At 40.3% G+C, this 14564-nt stretch overlaps 1 protein-coding gene across 9 annotated transcripts in view; it reads right to left on the reverse strand.

Annotated features, from left to right (window-relative positions):
* Positions 1 to 14564, reverse strand: part of Tmcc1 (transmembrane and coiled-coil domain family 1) — a 248757-nt gene that overhangs the window by 95876 nt on the left and 138317 nt on the right. The window contains exon 1 of one of the 9 annotated variants that reach the window (XM_023705970.1): positions 2914 to 3056. The exons of 7 other annotated variants lie outside the window; for them this stretch is intronic. In XM_023705970.1, the coding sequence (XP_023561738.1) occupies positions 2914 to 2940 (27 nt within the window). In that variant the 5' untranslated portion in view covers positions 2941 to 3056. Of the gene's footprint in view, positions 1 to 2898; positions 3057 to 14564 lie in introns of those variants that run through there. One more of the 9 variants, XM_023705968.1, reaches the window with a different exon arrangement.

A 14564-nucleotide genomic window follows, 5' to 3' on the forward strand; every position in this document is an offset into this window, starting at 1 on the left:
TAAAGTAAATTACTGGGCTGGGGAGATAGCTCAGCGGTCTAAGCACCTGCTTGGCAAGCACAAAGACCTGGGTTTGCTCCTTGGTACTGCATGCCATGCTGGCCACTAAACCCGGCATGGTGGTATATGCCTGTAATCCCGGTGCTAGAGAGGCTGAGATAGGAGGATCACTATAAGTCCAAGATGCATAGCAAGACCTTGTCATCAAATAAATGATTTAAAAAATTTACAAGTATGGGGGCCAGGGAGATAGCTCAGTAGAATAAGCGCTTGCCTGGCAAATGCAGGGCCCTGAGTTCTATTCCTGGTAACGCAAAAATAAATAAATAAATAAATAAAAATAAAAATAAAAGTAAACTACAGCATCCACATGACTAAGTGATTATGTACATATATTCTAAATATCCAGTGCAAATTCTAAGACCTTCTGCCCCTGGGTACTAAAGACTGATCCTAGGATCTTATACATGCTAGGCAAGCACTCTTCCATTGAGCTATACACCTATTTCCTTTGAAATTTTGAGACAAGATCTTGCCAAACAAATTGTCCAGCAGGGTGTAGACTTACATTCCTCTTGCCTTATTGCAGGTTGCAATGCTAGGCTGGCTACTTCTGAGTACATGCACAGAAAACTCAGGTGGCATCACGAGGACTTGTCTGAGCTTTCAGTGCTAATACAAAGCATTAACATAAGCATGCAGATGCTGGTATTCAAGGGTGCCAAGAAAGAGAAAGGGGAATTGGCCATCTTTAGAAATAAGCCTTACATATTGAAAAGTAGATGCGCCCTACAATTTTTTAAAATTATTTATTTATTTGTTTGTTTATTTTTGTGTGTGGCCAGCTCAGCCCACCAGGGGGCGGGGCTGGCTGGCATGTGGTGCTGGGGGATTGAACTGCGGTCCCTGTGCTTTGCTTGGCTTAGCTTGTTCTAAGTAGGTGCTTTAGACTACTGAGCCATCTCACCAGCCCACACCCTACAATTTTGTCTTAGATTCACCTACAATTTCAAGTATTCCTTCAACCTATTCAGTGCGTGTATATGTGTATGTGTGTGTACACCTATGTGGTAGGGATCAAACCCAGGACCTTTTACATACTAGGCAAGCACTCAAACACAGAGCTACCATTCCAGAATTCAGAAAAAAAATGCTTCACAAAGTGTGTTGCAATCTCACATAAAGTCACATACATACTGGTTATGGAGGTACATGTCTGCAACCTCAGTTATTAGGGAGACTGAAGAAAGAGTCCCAAATGCCAGGACAGCCTGGGCAGCTTAGTGAAAACCTGTCTAAAATTAAAATTAAGAAGGAATAGGGAGGTGGTACAGAGGTAGAGCATTTTCCTAGCAGGCATGAGACCCTCCAATCAGCCCTCAGTATTGGGAAAACAAAAACAATCCAACCCTCTCCCAAACCAAATCAACCAACCAACCCAACAAAACCACCCAGGTCATATACATAATCCTAATCTATACCTGACTCATATATCTAGATAATCTTATTAGGAATGTCTGATGCTGGTATCAAGTACCTTATTTTTTATAATCCTCATCACTGCTTTGATGGGAATAGTTTAGTTTTACTGGAGACAATCATGAGTAAGAAGCATAGGCAGGGATCAAGGGGACAGTTTGACTGTCTCTGGTACTTTTTGCTTTACAAACACTCTACTGTTAACAGTTAATGCAATCACTGGAGCAAATAAAATCAACTACAGATGTATATGTTCATCTTTCCCCTTACTGTATGAACGGAAGGAAAGAAAGTTAACTTTTTTCTTCTAGTCTCTACCCCAACTACTTTAGAGTTCTCCTACAAATTCTTTGGTTCTGACCACCCCATTCACTCTAGGCATGCACTCTTAATGAAAGGTAAGTAAACTAACCTGTTATAACCTCAAAGCAAACAAGAGATATCTCAGGGTTTTGATTCCAAGATCCAGAACAGAACAAGAGAGTACAGACCAGAGACATGAATTTGTTAACGAAGCTGGCTTTTTAAATTACCAACCAGAAGCATGATTCAGTATCAAACTTCAGAGTGAAAAATACATTTAGAGCTTAAATCCAACTGGTCAACAGCAAACAATCTTAATGTAACTTAAATTCAGAATAAGGAAAATTTTATAAAGAATCTGCTTTGATTTAGTATTTATCTCTAAGAAAATATCTGTATTTCACTTATAAAACCGAATAAAAACTCATGGTGAAAACACAGCAACTGGCCAGGTCTGGATGAAATGTGAGAATGCTGGCTGTGCTGCAGAAAGTGGGATCATCTTACTGCCTGGCTGAATCTCAGGGTCTGCTCTGCTTATCCAAAGACACAAATTCAGCACTGGTATAGTGAACACTGCTTTATAAATCACAAAATCGGCAGATCCTTGGGAAAAATACTATGAAAACAAGTAGCTTTCTTTTTTAAATGTCAGAAACACTCCCCATTGGCTTTAACTCAAATTTCTGTTTGGTGTACATGGCTGGCATCTTCAAACTTAACCCAAGCTTGTCCCCAAACGGCCAGAAGCAGACAGAACTGTCCTGTCCATGGAAGGAATCCTGTATTTCCAGAGCTGTTACCAAGAAAGCGAAGATGGCATCCCTTCTGCCCTAGAGAAGCTGCCTGGAGTCTGAACTCCCTAGGGTGTTTGAGCACCATCTCCCTGAACAGCTACAAGGAGAATAAACCACTAGGAAACACAGTATGAATTTCCACTGTTACAATCTTAGTCTTAAAATAGCATATGCCTTTGTCTAAGATCTACTGCTGAAAAATGCGAAGTTTCAGCAGCTAAGGCCATTTTATGTGTCTGTCTACTCAATCAGCCCCACTTAAAGCTACCAAACTAAAAGAATAAGAAAGAGGTTTAGGAAAAAAAGGACAGATACACACACATATACAACATACGGTTTCCGAGGAGAGTGAGGGCTCCATGCTTGCGAGGGAGAAGCAGGAGAATATGCCGGAGAACCCTTGGGTTTTGCCCAGATTTGAACATGCTGTACTGTGGCATGAGGTCAGCAGAGATGGGCTCCAGCCCTGCGAGGCTGAATTCTGCCCTGACAAAGCAGTTCACTGTAATATGAAGCAAGAGGACTAGGGCATGCTGGCAGCTATACAAAATGCTGTTCTAGAAAGTAATGGCAATTCCAAACAAGGGATCTGTGCTGTCACATGAGATGATCTCTAGCCCAGTTAAGCAATGAGCATCAAAAATACATTCAGTCCCAAACACATTGCTCTCAAAATATTAAAAGGCAGGAAAGAACTTTCTCCTTGAGCCTCTTTTGTGTCTGCAGAAAATGAACAGGAAATAAAACCACTGGTAAACTTGATTTGTGTCTCATTCTGAACCAAGAGGAGGCGGGGCCAGCCTCTGCTCTGCGATGTTGTCAGCTAGCTGAGGGGTCCCCATGGCTTCTCCATGACTGTGAAACGGGCAGAATATCCTGAATATATTTGGTAATGAATAGATACCAAACTGAAAATGTGGCAGACAACTTCATTTTTCACATGTACTCAAAATACAAACATCATGTCCATCTTTTATTTCACCCAGAATGTAAGTCTGCCCTGAGAAATACTTCCTCAAAATGAGAAACATCAGAAAAGACTTTAAGTAGGACATGGAGTCTGAACACAGAATTTCTGTCAGGAGAAAATGGAACAATACAGATATTCTTTTACATTTTATGGTCTCTTTTCCATGACAGAGGTCCTATTCTAGATTAAAAGTGAACAATGGTTTTTTCACAAGTAAAATTAAGTTGAAGGGCCGGGGAGATGGCTCAGTAGAATAAGTGCTTGCCTGACAAGCACAAGGGTCTGAGTTCAATCCCTGGTTCCGGAAAAAAAAAAAAAAAAAAAAAAAAAAAAAAGCTGAAGACAGGCATGAATACACAACAGAGATAAACATGACAAGAAGGTAAATCTAAGAAGTCCAACAGTTCAGTTGAAAGTTAAGATGGAAGTTAGTACTTTACTTTTTGTGTTTATTGTTTTTTTCCTTTCTTCTTTTTTTGGCAGAATCGGGGATTGAACTCAGGCCCTTGTGCTTGCCAGGGAAGCACTTATTCCACTGAGCCATCTCCCTGGCCTTCTTTTTCTTTTTTCCCCAGTGCAGAGGATCAGACCAAGGGCCTGGCACATACTAGGCCAGGGCTCTATCATTGAGCTGTACTTTCAGCCCTGGTAGTTAGCATTTTAAATAACGACCTACCCTAAGTCAGGATGTTGCTTTAAAAAAAGGATGAAACAAAACAGAACAAAAGCAACTTTCAAAGGTCTCTAACATCTGGTGTTACTGAAGTTGAACTGCTAGCCTTCGGATTTGATGGTTCTTCTACTGTTTTTGTGAAGTATAGCTTCACCTTTTTTTTTTTTTTTTTTTTTAAGGGAAGGGTCTACAGTGTGTTCAGTGCCTCACTACTAAATCAGACTCATAGTGATCTGCCAGTTTATAGCCTCCCAAGAGCTGGTATTACAGGCCTGTGCCACCATACCCAGTCTCAATTGCTAGTCTCAGCGCGCCCTGGGGGAGGTGCCAGCATGGCAGGCCTGGGGATTGAACCCCTGGCCCCTGCGCCTGCTTGCAGATGCTTTAATCCATTGAGCTATTTGGCCTCACCTTAAAATCTGGAGAAAAATATGTTTGCCTTATCTTTATTTGCTTTGTTGAAGTCATTTTTTATCAAGAGGAATTAAAAACCATGAAAACAAACTTGAAGAAACTGAAAATGGGCCTTTAAAAAAAATGGTAATAGGGCATTGTGTCAGATTACTAGTTACAGGAATAATGCCCTTTTTTCTGACCAATCGGCCCTATACATCCACAGGGTTTTCACATACCTTTTTATGTCAAAGAGACATTTAAAATTTAATTAGGATAAATTAAAATGTCACTTTCCCATTTTATTCAAGTTTTCTAAAAAGTGTGTGTGGGGGGGGTGGTCTCTTCTTACTTAGCAGAAAGTCCAAACACCTAGGTATGTGATACAAAGATACTGATAGTCAGGTCTGCTTACTCTCTCCATTTTATCTCTTCTCTAAGAGCACTCCACACCGTTCCAGGCATTCCATGCCCATTACTGCTATTTTACAGGCAAACACATGGCATAACAGAAAGGTTAGGAACTGTCCAGTTACCTGGCTAGGGTACAGCCACACAGTGAAGTGAGTTCTGAATCATCACTGTTTTTTTTTTTTTTTATTTTTTTTTTTTTGTGTGTGTGTGTGTGTGTGTGTGTGTGTGTGTGTGTGTGTGTGTGTGTGTGTGTGTGTGTGTGTGTGGCCAGCTCAGCCCACCAGGGGGCAGGGCTGGCTGGCATGTGGTGCTGGGGGATTGAACTGTGGTCCCTGTGCCTTGCTAAGCTTGTTTTAAGTAGGTGCTTTAGACCACTGAGCCATCTCACCAGCCCTGAATCATCACTGTTACCTTTTACATAGTTTGGCTTATGTGTTTATCTCTAAGAAGTCAGTGAAGACAGAGGGCAAGAGAGAAGAAGCTACCAGTGTCAGGGAGTAGCTATGTGGAGGAAAGGAAGGAGGATCCCTGCATTTGTCCCAAATGTATCATAATTTAGTTCATGACAGGTAGATTTTGGCTAAGTTTTTCTGTACTGGGCTCTCTGAATTGCTGACAGTAATACTGATGTCTCCAAATATCATGGGAGTATTTAGAGTTTCAGTCATGTCAGTTTTCCAAGGATTTTAAAGCTATTGTTAATACAACATTTAATGCCATACCTGCATATAATACATACAATTTTAGGACTGGTACAGTTTAGGACTATTATATCTCTACTTTGCTATTAATACAAGACACTCCAATTTTCTTCTGATTAGTGTTCGCTGGTATTTGCTTATATCACTATATTTGAAGTTTTTTAACAAACAGAATCAAGTTGTTCTTTTCTAAATTCATTCTGACAACCTGAGTTCCAGTCCTGAGTTGAGGTTTTATTCCCCCTGCATATAAAAAATGCTATTTCATTTCCTTCTGGCCTGTATCTGATGAGAAATCTGTAGCCAACTGTTCTACAAAAAGTAGGGTGTAGCAACATTTTCTCTGCTTTCCAAATTTATCTCTTTATTTTTTTCTTTCTTTCTTTTTTTTTTTTTAAATTTTATTTATTTATTTATGTGTGTGTGTGTGTGTGTGTCTGTGGCTAGCTCAGCCCACCAGGGGGCGGGGCTGGTTGGCATGTGGTGCTGGGGGATTGAACCGTGGTCCTTGTGCTTTAAGCTTGTTCTAAGTAGGTGCTTTAGACCACTGAGCCATCTCACCAGCCCTTATTTTTTTCTAATTAATCTGTCTTTAGTTGTATTTTTTTTTCCCCCTTTTACTGGAATTAAACCCAAGACCTTTGCCCTGAGCTGTATCCCCGGCCTTTTTTAAAAAAATTTTTTAAATTTTGAGACAGGGCCCTGCTAAATTTATGTCCACAGTGGGGTTAAATTTGTGATGCTACTATCTCAGCCTCCCAAAGAGCTGGGATTGCTGGTGTGTGCCACCACATCCAGCTCCATCTTTAGTACTGATGTTAATATAATTTTAATTATGATATACCTAGTTAGAGGTTTTTGTCTTTATCCTATTTAGAATCTTGAATTTATATATTTATATCTTTTTGCCAAATTTTAGAAGCTTCTCTAGGCACTATTTCTTCAAATCCATTATCACTACCAGTCCCTATGCTCTCCTGCAAGTACTTTCTGCCCAATCTGTACTTTCTAGGTCAATGGAGTAGTTTTCTCCTATTGGAAGGTTGGAAAGCCAGGACTATATTTACTCTGCTTCCCACTACACAATTTATACACCAATGCCTGGAGGTCAGGAGCTAAAGAAGTTGATGATCACAGAAAATAGGTTTCTGCCCACTTCTGGGTTTTAATGCTGAGCTCAGGCCTAGAAACACAAAAGCCAGGAAGAATGACAAATTCAACCTCAGATCAATACTACCTCGGACTCTGCTCTTTCTCAACCCACCTTCTATGATGTACTTTCAGAGTTTTCAAACAGCTGTTCTGGGCCAGCTGTTCCAGCAGAACTCGGCAAGAGAGGCAGGGTGAGGTATGCTTGCCCCATCATACAAAAATTGGAAACTGAAGCATGGTGCTAAGTTTGGAGTTGGCTTGCTGTACAGCCATAGACACTTGGGATACAATCTAACTCCAAGAGCTGTATGCACAAAACACCACATTTTAATATTCTTTCTCTACAAAGTCACCCGATAATTATAAGGGAGCTGCTACCACTTCAGTAGTAGATTATTCTCTTTCTTCTCTCTGCTCCTAAGAAACAGATTCAGTTTCATTACTAGAGTAATCCAAAGGACAGCAATGGAAACCGTAGAAATCTCTTATTTAGTGGATGTGGGCTTTTTTCTGCTGTCAGCTAAATTTATCAGTAAAGGTTCTGACATCTAACTCCTCCATGTCCTGACTGATCACCAGCCAGAAGAGCAAAAAGAATCATGCGAGACAACTGGAATGACAAGGATAAATTTAGAAAGTAAAAATGCCCTGTGGAGAAAAATGTTCCTCTAAGTTATTCTTGTATAGAATTACTACAAGAAGATTTATTATGCTATTGAAAATAAAGTATTTCACGAGCAAGCTGCAGTTCACTTAGCATAGCCTACCAATCTACATAATTAAATGGTTATTTTTTTCCTCAGGGAAAAACCTGAGATTTCCGTCAGCACTACTGGCTTTCATAAGCTTTGTCCAAAATACTGAAATCTCTGTGAAGAAGCTAACAGGGAGGATACCATTTCACACCTTACCAAGAGGAAAAACAAAATCTTGAATGTTTGTAAAGATGGTCAATAGAAACTTTCAGGTACTAGCAATGAGAACTGAAATTGACATGGCATCCTGGATTGCATTCTGACAGTATCCAATTAATCTGAGAAGAATGTACAGCATAATCCAGTAACTCCATTCTTAGATATATATACACACTATACACTCTTGTGTGCTCGCAGGAGTCATATTCAAGGGTATTCATTATCATAGAAGTGTTAACGAGAAACTGCAAATAATCGATCCAGACCCAAAATAAGAATCAATTTATAATTGTGTATATTCTTAAGACAGATATTGCATAACAGTTAAAATAAATAGGTCACAACTATTTGTATCACGTAAATAAATTTCAACAGCATGTGTGAAAAAAGTTTTAGAACGTAAGTTCATATAAATAGATTTATATAAAATTTAAGGGGCTGGGGAGATGGCTCAGTAGAATAAGCGCTTCCCTGGCAAGCGCAAGGGCCTGAGTTCAATCCCTGGTTCCGCAAAAAAATAAAATAATAAAATAAAATTTAAAAGCATGTAGAACAAGAATACTGTGTACTTCTGGTTCCAGGCACTTGGCCGCCGTGGTTTATAGTGCAGTTATGGCCAAGTCCAAGAACGACGCCATACACAACCAGTCCCGAAAATGGCAAAGAAATGGCATTAAGAAACCTCGGTCACAAAGATATGAATCTCTGAAGGGGGTAGAGCCCAAGTTCTGTAGGAATATGCATTTTGCCAAGAAGCACACAAGAAAGATTTCAAGATGCAAGCAAACAATGCCAAGGCCATGAGTGCATACACGGAGGTTATCAAGACCCTTGTAAAGCCCAAGGAGGTCAAGCCCAAGACCATTCCAAAGGGAGTAGACTGCAGGCTTTCTTGACTTGCCTATACCGCCCACCCCAAGCTTGGGAAGTGTATCCATGCACACATTGCCAAAGGTCGCAGGCCTTGCTAGCCCAAGGCCCAGGCTCCAGCTTCTTCTCCAGCCCAGACTCCCAAAGGTACCCAGGTCCCTGTGAAGGCTCCACAGTAAAAGTCTTTTATCTGCTGATGTAAAAACAAGACTGGTGTGACCCCTGGGATGTCATCTGTGGGGGGCTGGTGTCGTCCTGTGCTCTTTGTACAAATAAACCTGAGGCAGGATTAACAAAAAGAAAAAGAATACTGCATAGTACTTATGGCCACATATGCAGTCATGTGATGCATAGGGACATTGGTCAACAAGGTACTGCATATATAATGGTGGTGAGAAGTCCCACTACACTACACGAGTTAATGGTGATGCTGATGTACACACATCTATTACACTGTCAGTCCTATAAAACTATCTAGCACAGGGGCTGAGGATACAGCTCAGTGGCAGAGTGTTTGCCTAGCATGCCAAGGCCCTGCGTTCAGTACCTCTCCCCCCAAAAAAGTAATGCCCATACAATTATATTTGATACAGAACAGTTGATAACAATAAATGGCTATATTTCTCTTTGGTTTATGAACTTATTATACTTTTATCATTACTGTATACTTTCCTTTTTAAAAAATCAACTGTCAATCAGCCTCAGGCAGGTCCTTCAGGAGGATCCCAGATGAAGGCACTGTCCCCCCCAGGAGGTGATGGCTCCAGGATGTTACTACTCTGGCTGACATTCCAGAGATAGATACAAAGGTGAAGCAGAAGACAGTAATACTGATGATCCTGACCTTGTGTGGGGCTAGGCTAATGTTTGTGCTTATACCTCATTTTTTAATAAAAAGTTAAAAAGTTTTAAGAGAAAATGCTTATAAAATAAGGCTATAAAGAAAATATTTTGTCCATTTATGAAATGTTTGTATTTTAAACTCTTATTACAAAATAATTTGTTTGTCAAAAAGGCAACAGCACTAGGTAGGTCAAGGAATAAAATTCTTTCTGCTCTGTTCTTGTACATGCTTTTTCTAGTATGACTATAGGCTTATAGTACCAACAACTTTCCAACTCCTGAGAATTCTCAGCTTGTCCTTTAGAAACACAGCATTCAAGGACTATTAAACAACTATACTGTATTGAGTTACCTAAGTATTCATAAATATCTACAATTATGTAATCACTAAAACAAAATGAAAATGCCAATAAAAATTACTTCCAGTCTGGATCAGTTTAAAAACAATCCAGGCATAGTGGCACATACCATGAACCCAGCATTCTGAGAAGCTGAAGGATCACAAGTTTCAGCCCAGTCTAAGTAATTCAGTGACTTAGCAAAACCCTGTCTAAAAATTTAAAACAAAACAAAACTAAACACACCCCCCCACACCCCACTAAGGCTATACTTACAATGATGGTCCTTCATTCAGTGCCTGCACCACAAACAAAACAAAATAAAATGAAGAGTGCAAGGTGCTCAGAGACCACAGCTTCATTATAAAGCATTCAAAGGAAGTAGAGCTCTAAGTCCTCTGGCAACTCAGCCCAGGTTTTCCCTCAGCAGGCTCAGCAAGTCTTCAAAAGCACAGACTATGAGAGTTGATACAGCTGCCTTTTTCGTAGCAAAGTCACATCCACCCTTCTCCACTAACTGTTGTCCTCAGCCTACTGAACTTACTGCTGATCCACACACTGCTCCATTTCCTTGCTGGTTTTCCTCCTCTTTTCCATCTTGGATGAAAGTCTCCAGGATGACAACACAAAATGGACAAAGCAGTCTGTCACTGTCTTCCTAGAATCTGCCTCTTCTGGGATTGCTAATCAAGTAGGTATCCTCTGACCTTATGAACAGAGGGCACTGTTGCACTGCATTCCTGCAATCATTATTCTCAGGACTCGTCACACTTTCGGAATGAAATCTCAAAATGCTCATGTGTCTAATAATCTTGCACTCACTGCTAATATACCATTTCCCTCCCAGCTCTCTGCCCACAGTCATGGTGGTATAAAAAACCAGGCAGAACTGGATTTGATTCACTGCTCTACTGGATAATGACAAGATAACATCCTTAGTCATTGAACACTGGTTTCTTCATCATCAAACATAGTTACCAAAGTTAGGCCTTACCTCACATCAAGTACAAAATGAATCAAAGACCTAAATGTTTTAAACTAAAACTCTATGTTAAAAATTAAAATAGGGGACCTGCGAGTTAGCTTAGCAGACTAAAATGCCTGCTTAGGCAAGCTTAGGTAAGCGCAGGGCGGGCTGAGTGGGCAGAGTCTGGGTGGAGTGGCATATGCCTGTAATCCCAGTGTTGAGGAGGCTGAAAGCAGGAGGATAAGAGGATCACTATGAGTCCAAGCTGCATAGTGAGACCCTGTAACAACCAAATGCATTAAAAAAAATTAAAATAGAATAAAGGATGAGTACAAAAACCTGCACAGTTATGTGTTAAAGACAAATAGAATGAAATGTTAATGTGAGAGAGCTTAAAAAAAATTAAATTCTTAGACGAAAACATGGATTTAAATCTTTGTTACTCTGGATGAAGCAAGTTTCTAAGGTATGACAGTAAAGGATGAGAAAAAAAGCAGAGAAAGTGATCAAAATTATAAACAAATGTTCCAAGGTCAGGCATGGTGGAGCATCTCTGTAATACCAGAATTTGGGAAGTGTTGATAGGAAGATCACTGTGCGTTTAAGGCCAGCCTAAGCTACGTAGTGAGCTCAAGCTCAGCCTGGAATACACAGCGAGACTGTGTCTCAAAAACCAAAAACTCCATATGTTTCAAAGACAATACTTTTAAAAAATGAAAAGGAAATTTATAGAATGGGGAAAATTTTTTATAAATGTACACCTAAGGTTTGTCTACAAAAGATATAAAGAACTGTCACAAGTCAATATTAAAACAATGATCCAATTAAAAAACAAAGGGCCTGAATAGATATTTTTCCTGAAAAAATACAGGATACCTTCATTTTTGTGCGTGCGTGCGTGCGTGCGTGCGTGCGTGTGTGTGTGTGTTCAGGGTCTCACTACACAGTCCAGACTCATAGTGATATTCCTGATTTCTGCCTCCCTAGTGCTGGGATTATAGGCACGCGCCACCATGCCTGGATTCCATCACCTGTTCAGTGTGCCAGGGGGTGGGGCCGGAGCAGCATGTGGAGCCAAGGACTGAACCTTGGCCCCTGTGCTTACCTAAGCAAGCACTAGATACCTTCATCTCAAGGAACTAGAAATCAAAATCACAATGTGAGGGCTGAGGTATGGCCTAGCAGCAGAGGATATGTGTGTGGTCCTGGGTTAAAGCCTAAGTATCAAGAAAAAAATATCAAACTATCAAAATTGTGATACCATTTCACACTCACTAGGATGTCCATAGTAATGTTTTTTAAAAGGACAGACAATAAGAGTTGATGAGGATGTGGAAAAGCTGGAATCCTATATACTGTGGCAGAGATATGAAACGGCACAGCCCCTTTAGAAGGTTCTCTACCAGTTTCTCAAATGATTGGCGAGAGTTGCTATGATCCAACAACTCTACTCCCACACAAACATCCAAGAAAAACAAAAGCATATTTCTACACAAAAACCAATATCCATGCATTGACAGCAGCATTATTTATAATATACAGAGTGACACAGCCACATAATAGAATATATGTGGCAGTAAGAAGGAAAGACACTGCAACATAGCTGACTCACGAAAACTGTGCTACATGGAGGACCCTAGGCACAAAGGATCACATATTATATGATTCTATTCGTAGAAAATGCCCAGAACAAATAAATCTAGAGACAAAAACAAGATTAGTAATTGTCCAGTGGTAGGGGGAGGAGGCAGCGATGTCTAAGAGATGTAGGATTTGTTTGGGAGAATAAAAGTGTTCTAGGGAAGGGGCCGGGGAGATGGCTCAGTGGAATAAGCGCTTCCCTGGCAAGCTCAAGGACCTGAGTTCAATCCCCAGTTCCGCAAAAAAACAAAAAAAACCCCACAAAACTGCACTGAGACCCCACCTCACTCTAGTCAGAATGACTACTATCAAGAATACAGAAAACAACATAGACTGATTAAGAGTACAGGGTGGGGGAGGGGAGGAAAACTCCTGTACTGCCGATGGAAATACAAATTAGTAGTCACTTCATCAAAAAAATTAGTCTTTAATTTTTTTTTTTTTTTTGGTACCAGGAATCAAACTCAGGATCTTGCCCTTGCCAAGCAGACACTTGTGCCACTGAGCTATATCCCCAGCTCCTCAAAAAATTAAGAATAGAGTTACTGTTGTATTTAGCTGTACTACTCCTTGGTATATACCCAAAGCAATAAAAGCCACCACACCACAGGGATACCTGATACCCTTGTCTTCTAGTGCACAATTCACAATAGCCAAGATATGGAATCAGCCTAGATGCTCTCAACAGATGAATAGATAAAGTGTGGCATAGATACACAATGGAGCATTATTTGGCCACAAGGAAGAACAAAATTCTGTCATTTGCAAGAAAATGGATAGATCTGGAGACCATCACGTCAAGTGAAATAAGCCAGATTCAGAAAGACAAACAAATGAGTGTTCTCCTTAACATGTGTAATCTAAACAAGATGACAAAGCAGAAGGGAGACAGTTATCAGACAAGAGGGGCATCAGAAAAGGAGAAAGAGAAGGAAGGGCTGGTAACGGGGCATGGATGAAGCAAAATCATTACACACAGCGAAACACCCAATGGGAAATAAGGTGGGGGAACAAGGGGTGATGAGGATACCTATGTATATAAATGATCAAAAGGGTGATGTATGCATGTCTGTGAAAATAATCTAAGTGTGTTATGTGCATGTACAAGTCTGCTAAATGAACCCCACTAATCTGTACAACTAATAAATAGGAAAAATGTTCTAAAACTGATTGGTAGTGGTTGTAAAACTGGTGACTATAATAAAAGCCTGAATAGTAGGTGAATTATACTTCCAAAAGCTGTATTTTAAAATTAAAAAGTCATTCCTCTAGGAAATATTTTCTAACATGACCTACTTTTAGCCATCCCAATTTTTCTTCTTCTTCTTTTTTTTTTTTGAGGCAAGGTCTCTCTCTGCAGTTCGGGCCAGCCTTGTGCTTACTTTTGTTCCCTGAGGCCAGTCTCGAACTCTTAAAGAGATCCTCCTGTCTCAACCTTCCCAGTGCTGGGATTATAGGTGTATGCCACCATGTTCAGTTCTGGGACCAGGTTGACGGGCAGCAGCGGGGGGCGGTTCCAGAGCCGGGGCCATGTACCTGAGGTTGTAGGGCCTGCAAAGCATGTGGGGCCAGGGATTGAACTTGGGACTTTGTGCTTGCAAGTAGGTGCTTATGTCTCTGAGCTATCTCCCCAGCCCTCTATTATTATTATTATTATTATTATTATCATTATTATTGTTTAGCACTGAGCATAGAACTCAGGGTCTTTACTCTAAATTATATCCTAAGCCCTTTTTTAATTTTTTAATATCTGAGACCAGGGGTTTGGGTATTAAAAGGAAAAAAATGTTTGAGACAGGGTCTCATTAAGTTGCTCAGGTTGTTCTTGAACTTATAATCCTTCTGCCTCAGCCTCCAAGAATGCTAGGATTCCAGGTGTGCATGAGGCCCAGCTTGTCTCAACTCTTCAGATCAATACAGATTCTGTGCATAGCTCTACTTGGTTAGGAGCAGGTGGCACTTATTTAGAAAAGAATCCTAGCATAGGAGTGAAGAAAACATTCATGCCAGTTTGGGCACTAACCACTTGCCTAGACAAGTCTCACCAAGCCCAGGTTTCCTTAAGAATGTTGATGTTTCTTAAGAAAAGATTCTTTAATATTTGTATTA

This window comes from Octodon degus, unplaced genomic scaffold, assembly GCF_000260255.1.
Source record: "Octodon degus isolate 3935 unplaced genomic scaffold, OctDeg1.0 scaffold00233, whole genome shotgun sequence".
Lineage (NCBI taxonomy): Eukaryota > Metazoa > Chordata > Mammalia > Rodentia > Octodontidae > Octodon > Octodon degus.